We start from the raw sequence: 9,794 nt of genomic DNA on the forward strand, positions 1-9,794 counted from the left end.
CAATATATTACCTTACTGGGAGAATGCAAGTTACCAGTACAAATGACAACATTTCTTACATACTGCTTGACTAAAAATCTTTACAAAAATTGACTATATTCTATACAAGGGTAAAAGGAGAAACAAAATCCGTTAGTCGCCTCTTACGACATGCTGGGGAGCATCGGGTAAATTCTTTCTCGTCCCAACCAATATGGGACTCCCCCTAACCCGCGGGGGGCACTTGTTATAGCAAGCACCTGTGGTTTAACCTTCGCCGGCACTCGTGGGTCCGTGCGGACCCAGAAGGGTGTTTGATTGCAAATATCTCTCAAACGAGTTGGAATTTTTTAATGAGCTTTTAGAAATGCCTCAGACACCTAAAAAGCTATCATCTCCTAAAAGCTCATTAAATTTCAGTGATAATTAATTAATTAATTAATGGTCAAATTTAGACTACACACGGAAGCATTCGTGGGTCCGTGCGGACCCATACTTCTCAAAGAAGGAAAAGCGTGTATACCCTTCCGAGGCACTCGTGGGGCCGTGCAGACCCATACTTCTCAAAGAAGGAAAAGCGTGTATACCCTTCCGTGGCACTCGTGGGGCCATGCAGACCCATAATATTTTAATTGTTCCAAATACCGGAAACGGCCTGTTTTCATCGTTACATCATGGCGGAGGCAAGTGTCAGCGGCAGTTTTGCCTTGAAGGAGCTGAAAAGCGATTTCGCCAAACATGGGTAGCTTTTTCTCCCAGTATTTCATTGTTGTTTTTGGCGATGTGGGGGAGCCTCATGGTAAGCTGAACAATTCACAAATTGACAGTGATGGTAGAGCTAGGCTGGCATGCAGGCCTCGTGTGTGTATGTGTGTGCGTGTGTGTGAGGGGGGAGTGTGTGTATAGAGCGTGCTGAGAGAGAGAGAGAGAGAGAGAGAGAGAGAGAGAGAGAGAGAGAGAGAGAGAGAGAGAGAGAGAGAAGTGTGTGTCACAGTAAACTGAGACAGTCAAACTGAACAAGACAGACAGGCAGAGAAAGACATTCAGGCACAGTACAGACACAACACACACAAACATACCCCCCACACACACACACACACATGCAGTGTTTGATCGGACAATATTTAAAAAAAAATGACAATAAATTTCAAACATTTATTTTCATCCATAGCATTTTGGGTCAAGTGCAGAAGAAGCTGTGTGTATGAGAGAGAGAAGTAGACGTGGCACAAAATGTGCTGTAGGCCTGGTGGTACACTGGATCAGCCAATGTCAAGAGCAAGATGGCACAGACAATGCGAAAACATGATACAGAAACAGTATCTGACAGGCACATTATTGTCCATCGAAGCAGGCAGTGCATTCAGCTTTCGTATGATCTGGACAGATAAATGACCTGCACCTCTGGCATCTCTGTTTCACTTTTCGGTCAACCTTCCAAAAACACATCAAACATCGTGCTCTCTTGTGCGATTTGCTGGTAGTTTCAGCAGATGTGCTGGGCTCAGGTTCTGCCTGTCTCCTTGGCAATGATCCAGAAGTTGTGCCTGATGGCTTGGGCGAGGTTCAGCCTGCCTGGCCTTTCCTGCTCTTGACGTTGGTCACTCTTTTCGAGGTGTATGTGTGGGCCATCTTGTCCAGGGCGTCGACTGCTCCCTTGGTCGAATTGTAGAACAGAATTATTTCTGGCTTATTTTTGGGGGCGCCTGCTTCGACCACGCCCTTTTCATGCATGGAACTGAGAACCACAGTGTTTTTGTTTCTTTTCCCCTGGTAATTTACCAGGGTTGCCGTAGTGCCATAGGCAAACTCATTGCCGTGCAGTGGAAGGCCTTTCTTTGATTTGAATGGCTCAGGCAGGAATCTTTTGTTGGTTCTCACTGTGCCAACCACCGTGAGACCATTCTTGAGACAGCCTTCAGCCAGAGAAAAGTCTGTGAAGTAGTTGTCGCATGTCACGTTGTGACCACTCTTGAAAAAGGGCTGCGCCAACTGCAGGGCAGTGTTGCGTCCCAAATTGACCTGTCGGTCCCTGTTACGCATTATAGTAACATTGGATTTTATTTCCATGGGTGACACCCTTAAGTCATTTCCTTGCGAGACGGAACGCCGTAAAGAGAGATGACGTCAAAAGCGTGACGTCAAAAAGGAAGAATGACACAGAGGAAAACACGAGGTTGGAAATGGTTATGATAGATCTCTACGCCTACACCGTATGAAAGATTATTAGATTTGCAAATTCATACGATGATTTCTATCAATAAAGACTTGAGATATTTGTCTTTTGTACTTCGCGTTAAAAGATGTATGGAAGAGTTGTTTTATTGAATTGTTTTGAGACACGTGCGAAGGCCTATATTCGTAGCGTAGAGTTTTACTTTGAGTCCATTCACCAAGATCAGTTGATTCTCGTTCCATTTTGGAGAACAATTCAAGTTTTTTTTCTCGGGAGTTATATTTCATCACAAACCTGAATTATGCAGGTAAGAAACTGCTAAAGTAGGAAAAAGGGAAGTAATAATATCGTTCTTCATTTCAGAAGTAGAGCGGCACATTTTCATCCCTACGTTCATCTGTTTTGTGTGTTTCAAAGGCGAAGCAGTTGGACGAAATCCAAAATTCCATTGTTTGTAAGTAACGGTCAGAATGATTAGATAGATGTTAGGCTCATAAAGCTGATGATAACATGTTGTTTTCACTTTGATCGACAGGTTTAGATGCTGTTTAGATGCTGTTTAGATGCTGGTTAGACGCTCGTGTAGATGCAAGCTGGAGATGAATCGGACGCCAACTGAGAGAGAGATGGAACCGTGTTAAAGAACTGATATCACCGTTCACCCCATCGCCGAGATATCCAGGGCATCATCATCGTCATTCACCTCATCGTCGAAGACATCAAGGGCATCCTCAACATCGTTCGTCACATCATCAAGGACATCATCATAACCGTTGAACTCATCGTCAAGACATTAAACTTTAAAGACATCATCTTCATCACCGACGCCATGTATAAACACTCCGAGAACTTACAGTCGCTCATTTCGGCAAGATCAAACCTCTCACACCTGATCCTTGACCTGTAGTGCCGAGTACGTCGATGCATGAAGATGAGTAACCAAAATTAAAGCCGTTTTTCACTCATTGTAGTTGTGTTCGTCCAGTTGCTTCCAGTGTTTATTCTTTCTGTCGATACCTTTGAGTCTGTCTATCGTTCAATTAAGTTAAAAGGAACCACGCATATCACTAACTATAAAAGCGAACAGCCGCCAAATAATCATACCCTAGACAACATTAACAAAATTCGAGATTCAATCTTGAAAGAGCCGGACACGTGAAAATCCTCCCATCGGATTGTGACATATTGGTTGCCTCGTCCGGGATAGGCTATTTCGTTTAGATACATGTGAAGAAATTGTCTTGTGTGGTTTGTGTGTATTCATTGATCATTCATTAGTTAAGTAATTAGTATATGTTTATTTGTGTATTTATTTAAAGGGAAACTATAGTGTAGTATGGGTAAAAACTCACTGTAGATCACATCCTTAATGAAGGTAAACTAAATAACACAACCTTACTGAAGGTAAAAACAAAATGTAACTCTCGAGGAAAAACAAAACAAAACTGGAAAGTGAAAGTTAGATCACTTTCATCTACCTGTAGATCTAGTTCTAGCAGGTAGGATTAGTTGGCAACATTCTGTTGGGGAACGGCTCAAATTCCTTTCTAAGTAGAACCAACGAAACAAAAAGGAAGTCGAAATGGAGATATTTCGCAAAAACATTTTGAACTAGTTTATTTACGTTCACGCACATGGGAAAAGTCATTTGACTATTTGTGGTGACAGATTCAATGGACAGAGTCTGAGTATCTAGCTAATAAACTATTCATAATATTGAAGATCACGGATACTTTCTTAGTGTTGAAATTAGCTACTTCAATTAGTTCTAAGAAATTTTCTAGATAGAAACCGTGGGATCTTTATATACGTTGGATTACGTATGGTGATAGACTAGAGTGATAATACTGGGAGTCGAGCCGCAGTTGTATTGACCACTCTAGGTCACAGAACGAATGGTTACGAGTTGACAGTAACATTGTTCAGTTACAGTTTGTAATAACTGATTTTTTCCATAAATGCGAAGTAGGTTCGAGATAGTCTGTGATGAGATAAATTCCATGCACAGTACCCGATATAGAAACTTCGCACGTCCTCAAATTTGGAGTGAAGGCGTGTGGTGAGACTGACGTAGAAAGCCAGACGGGTAAGATGGCTACTTCAGTGGATGCAGCCCTGGAAGCGACGAGGATTTTGATGGATAAAGGGAAGTTACTTGGTTTGGAGGGATCTGAGTTGCGTGATTTTGTTCTGGAATGTGAGCGTGAGAATGGTGAGCGTGCGGAGCGTGCACGTGAACGTGCTGAACGTGCGGAAATTGCTGAACGTGAACGTGCCGACGCTGAACGTGAACGTGAACGTGCCGACCGTGTTGAACGTGAAAGAGAAGAACGCGAGCAACAAACTCGACTCGAGGAGTTGAGGATTCAGGTCGAATTAGCTCGCGCAACAAACTCACGCGATCGCGGAGGCGATGAAGAAGAAGGAAATCAGAACAATAACAATCACAGAAATCATAGACCTCGCGATACCGATAACTACCAACCGAAGTTACCATTCCTCGAAGACAAAGACGATGTAGAAGCGTTCCTTCTGCAATTTGAACGTCATGCTGAAGCATCACACTGGGACCCTAACACTTGGTCTGTACGTTTGTCTGCACTGCTAAAAGGTAAAGCACGCACTGCTTACACCAAGATGAAAGTCGCTGATGCACGCGACTACGCATTGCTCAGAAAGACTTTGCTGGAAAGATTTCAGATTACTGCGGAAACATACAGACAAAGATTCAGAAACACACGGAAAGAAAACGCTGACTCGTACAAAGAGTTCATTACTCAGATTTCCTTGTTCCTCGATCGCTGGGTTGAAATGTCCAATATCGGAGAAAGTTTCGATGATTTCAAAGACCTCATACTGACGGAACAAGTGTATGAAAGCATGCCTACTGAACTCGTCACGTACGTGAAGGATAGAAAACCAAACAGCATTGATGACGTGATCGACACCGTAACTCTCTACGAAGAAAACCGACCCAAAGAAAACCGTAGACATGGGAAGAAACCTGAAGAGAGAGGACACAAGGCAGCACACGGGACGAATTCCACAAACAAGGACAAGGACGAAGGAAATAAAAGCAGAACCAGCGTCAAATGTTTCAGATGTGGAAAATTGGGCCATTTCAAGAAGGATTGTCGCCAGCATCCGAAAGATGAATCAGCCAGTGCCGCATTTCAAGACGAGAATGACGTCGAGGGGAATGCGACACATGATCAACTGTGCGACAAATGTGTTCACAAGAAATTCACCAAACTGTCCCAAATCGTGGTTGAAGGCCAGGTAGTCACTGCTTTCCGCGACACCGGAAGCACCTCTACGATTGTTGATTCCAAACTAGTACCAGCTAGCAAGATTACTACGCGCACAAAAGAAACGTCTTTGGCGAAGAAATCAGTGAAAGAGAAACTATCGGTCGCACACGTTTACATGGACACGCCGTACTTCGTGGGAGAAACCGAAGTTAGCGTCATGGAGAATCCTGTCCATCCTGTGTTGATTGGAAACTCGATGGGTGTAGGATCGGAGAAAATCGAGACACCTGTATATCCAGTCCGTGAGACCGTAATCCCTGAAACCACTGCAACAGCCGTTACCCGAGGACAAGAAAAACGTGAAGAGGAGGGGAATGCGTCAATTCCCAGTTTTCCTATGGAAGGAAAGATCTTCACCGTTGCTGATCTAAAGAGAGAACAGCAAGACGACAAAAGCCTTGAGAAATTACATGTGTTGGCACGAACGAATGTAACTCGAGGGCGAGTTCAGTTCATCTATGACAAGGACGTGTTATATCGCCAATACAGTGACAAGCAAGGAAAGGACCACCGACAAGTAGTAGTACCTCACAAGATGCGAGCAAAGGTATTGTCCACCGGACACGATACGGCGATGTCGGGCCATCTCGGACAGAAGAAATCAAGAGAACGGATTTGGCAAGATTTTTTTTGGCCGGGGATCGTGGGTGACATCAAACGCTACTGCAGTTCTTGTGACGTGTGCCAACGTACTATGCCAAAAGGACGGACGAGGAAGGTACCTCTGGGAAAGATGCCTCTGATTGAAACTCCGTTCAAGCGTGTAGCCGTTGACATAGTAGGACCAATCAAACCCATGTCTGAGACAAAGAAGCAGTATATCCTAGTGATGGTGGATTTCGCGACCAGATATCCTGAAGCTGTTGCTCTCAAAGACATAAAGGCAGAAACCGTGGCTGACGCGCTATGGACATTCTGGACAAGATTGGGACTTCCAGAAGAAGTATTGACCGACAACGGAGCGCAGTTCACCAGCGAGTTGATGACTCAAGTCAACCAACTTCTCGCAATCAAGGGATTGACCACTTCACCTTGGCATCCTCAATGCAATGGTGTTGTAGAACGTTTCAATGGAACTTTGAAAGCGATGCTCAAGAAGATGACTTTTGAACAACCGACCAAGTGGGACCAGTACTTGCCAGCACTACTGTTCGCATACCGAGAAGTTCCCCAAGATTCACTTGGATTTTCTCCTTTCGAACTTCTGTATGGGCGGACAGTGCGTGGACCAATGCAAGTATTGCGTCAACTGTGGACGGAAGAAGAAAGCAACGACGAGATACGCACGACGGCTGAACATGTTATTGATCTGCGAAATCGCATTGAAGAAACGTGCAAGATCGCCCGCGACCATCTCGCCAAGTCAGCAATACGACAAGCTCACTTCTACGACAAGAAGACGAAGAAGAGAGAACTCATTGTCGGCACCAGAGTTTTGCTTCTACTGCCAACGAAACACAACAAGCTAGAACTTGCATGGAAGGGACCATACGTGATCGAGGAGCAGATCAACTCATTTGATTACAAGATCAAAGTGGGTCGCCAAACTCGTGTCTATCATATCAACCTTTTGCGAGAGTACCATGAACGAGAAATGATCGCTGAACCAGAGAAACTTCCAGAAGAAGTGGTGGAACAGAGCGCGATAGTCGTCGAAGATCTGGAAGAACAAGATGACGAAATATTCGCCAACATGGGACCTGATCCCAGCATACTCATTCCGTCTACAAAACGTACCGAGAATGAGAAAGATGTACATGTAGCTGACACATTGACGGCAAGACAACAACGTGAAGTCAGAGACGCATGTACAGAATTCAGCGCATCGTTGACTGATGTACCAAAAGCTACGACTCTAGAAATCTGCAACATCAAGATGACTGATGATCGACCTGTGTACGTGAAACCACGACCCATACCTCATGCGTTAGTGGACGTGGTGGAACGTGAAGTGAAGGAGATGTTGGATTTGAAGGTTATCGAACCAGCCACTTCACCCTACAACGCTCCGATAGTGATCGTGAAGAAAGCACAGGGTAAAGCAGTGCGTTTCTGCAATGATTTCAGAGAAGCAAATAAAGTCATCGAGAACGACGCTGAACCAATCACAGATGTGGAACATCTATTCTCTGAACTCGCCGATGCACGATACTTCAGCAAGTTGGACTTGACCAAAGGATATTGGGCGATTCCCATCAAAGAGGAAGACCGAGACAAGACAGCGTTTACGACCTCATTAGGGCAAATGAGGTGGATCAACATGCCATTTGGATTGAAGACCGCGGGCAGCGTTTTCAACCGGATGATGCGGAAGCTCCTGGGTCCTCTCAATCGCAAAGACGTCTACCATTTCATGGATGACATCCTGATCGCGACTGCAACATGGGAACAACACATTGAAGCGATCAAGGCCGTCCTGAAAGCCCTGAAAGACGCCAACCTTGCAGCGAAACCCTCCAAGTGCTACTTCGGTTATGAACAACTGCAGTATCTGGGACATGAGATCGGAAGAGGGAAGAGATGGCCTGTCGACGACAAGGTCGACAAGATACAAAAGGCTCAACCTCCTACCACCAAGAAGGAACTGAGAGCTTTTTTAGGTCTGACCGGTTTTTATAGGATTTACGTCCCGGCGTATTCCTCGATCGCAGCACCACTGACAGACAAGACCAAAAAGCAAGAACCGGAAAAGGTCAAGTGGACTCCTGCCTGTCAGGTGGCGTTCGACACGCTGAAAGCCAAGCTAGCTGAACAACCGATCATCCAGATGCCAGACCATACACTCCCATACATCCTCAGAACTGATGCTTCAGACAAAGGAATGGGAGCTGTTCTACTTCAAGACAAGGGAGAAGGTCTGCAGCCGATCGCGTATGCCAGCAAGAAGCTGTCAGAGACAGAACAGAAATATGCCACCGTAGAGAAAGAATGCTTAGCGACCGTCTGGGGAATCCAGAAATTTGAGCGTTATCTCTACGGAAGACATTTCGTACTGGAGACGGACCATCAACCTCTTCAGTATCTACAGCGGATGAAACCAACCAATGCCAGACTGATGCGCTGGGCATTGCAACTTCAACCGTACGTCTTCACCGTGAAGATCATTCCCGGCAAAGACAACATTGGAGCAGACTACCTCAGCCGTGCTACCATGAACTGAGGGAGACCATGGCAATGGTCGTCACAACTCAGAGATACTACCTGATTGTGAAGGGAATTCTGATCATAGATCCACGGAAACAATTAGTAGAATGTTATACACATATAATATTAATGTAACTATTATGCATGTTCATAGATTATATAAAATCTTCCTTTCCAAGGGCGTGTGTTACGCATTATAGTAACATTGGATTTTATTTCCATGGGTGACACCCTTAAGTCATTTCCTTGCGAGACGGAACGCCGTAAAGAGAGATGACGTCAAAAGCGTGACGTCAAAAAGGAAGAATGACACAGAGGAAAACACGAGGTTGGAAATGGTTATGATAGATCTCTACGCCTACACCGTATGAAAGATTATTAGATTTGCAAATTCATACGATGATTTCTATCAATAAAGACTTGAGATATTTGTCTTTTGTACTTCGCGTTAAAAGATGTATGGAAGAGTTGTTTTATTGAATTGTTTTGAGACACGTGCGAAGGCCTATATTCGTAGCGTAGAGTTTTACTTTGAGTCCATTCACCAAGATCAGTTGATTCTCGTTCCATTTTGGAGAACAATTCAAGTTTTTTTTCTCGGGAGTTATATTTCATCACAAACCTGAATTATGCAGGTAAGAAACTGCTAAAGTAGGAAAAAGGGAAGTAATAATATCGTTCTTCATTTCAGAAGTAGAGCGGCACATTTTCATCCCTACGTTCATCTGTTTTGTGTGTTTCAAAGGCGAAGCAGTTGGACGAAATCCAAAATTCCATTGTTTGTAAGTAACGGTCAGAATGATTAGATAGATGTTAGGCTCATAAAGCTGATGATAACATGTTGTTTTCACTTTGATCGACAGGTTTAGATGCTGTTTAGATGCTGTTTAGATGCTGGTTAGACGCTCGTGTAGATGCAAGCTGGAGATGAATCGGACGCCAACTGAGAGAGAGATGGAACCGTGTTAAAGAACTGATATCACCGTTCACCCCATCGCCGAGATATCCAGGGCATCATCATCGTCATTCACCTCATCGTCGAAGACATCAAGGGCATCCTCAACATCGTTCGTCACATCATCAAGGACATCATCATAACCGTTGAACTCATCGTCAAGACATTAAACTTTAAAGACATCATCTTCATCACCGACGCCATGTATAAACACTCCGAGAACTTACAG

The 9,794-nt window shown here is 44.4% G+C and overlaps 2 protein-coding genes across 3 annotated transcripts; one reads left to right on the plus strand and one right to left on the minus strand.

Moving 5' to 3' along the window:
• Positions 1-1,545: 1,545 nt before the first annotated feature.
• LOC138949906 (piggyBac transposable element-derived protein 4-like) lies at positions 1,546-2,022 on the minus strand. The gene has a single exon (XM_070321690.1). The coding sequence runs from the start codon at positions 2,020-2,022 to the stop codon at positions 1,546-1,548; it is 477 nt and encodes a 158-aa protein (XP_070177791.1).
• On the plus strand, positions 2,012-9,794 carry LOC138951465 (uncharacterized). 2 transcript variants are annotated; one of them, XR_011451123.1, is made up of 2 exons: positions 2,012-9,245; positions 9,474-9,794. XR_011451123.1 is itself a non-coding variant. In XM_070323063.1 (2 exons), the coding sequence occupies exon 2, from the start codon at positions 4,247-4,249 to the stop codon at positions 8,624-8,626; it is 4,380 nt and encodes a 1,459-aa protein (XP_070179164.1). In that variant the 5' UTR covers positions 2,012-2,462; positions 2,691-4,246; the 3' UTR covers positions 8,627-9,794. The 2 variants fall into 2 exon arrangements, 1 of the variants encoding a protein (XP_070179164.1); XM_070323063.1 differs by having other exon boundaries at positions 2,012-2,462; positions 2,691-9,794.

The sequence above is a fragment of the Littorina saxatilis genome, linkage group LG16 (genome assembly GCF_037325665.1).
Source record: "Littorina saxatilis isolate snail1 linkage group LG16, US_GU_Lsax_2.0, whole genome shotgun sequence".
Classification (NCBI taxonomy): Eukaryota; Metazoa; Mollusca; class Gastropoda; order Littorinimorpha; family Littorinidae; genus Littorina; species Littorina saxatilis.

Excerpts from the sequence above, each read along its gene's own strand:
- LOC138951465 (XM_070323063.1), top strand. The coding sequence starts at position 4,247 with ATGGCTACTTCAGTGGATGCAGCCCTGGAAGCGACGAGGATTTTGATG.
- LOC138949906 (XM_070321690.1), bottom strand. The coding sequence starts at position 2,022 with ATGCGTAACAGGGACCGACAGGTCAATTTGGGACGCAACACTGCCCTG.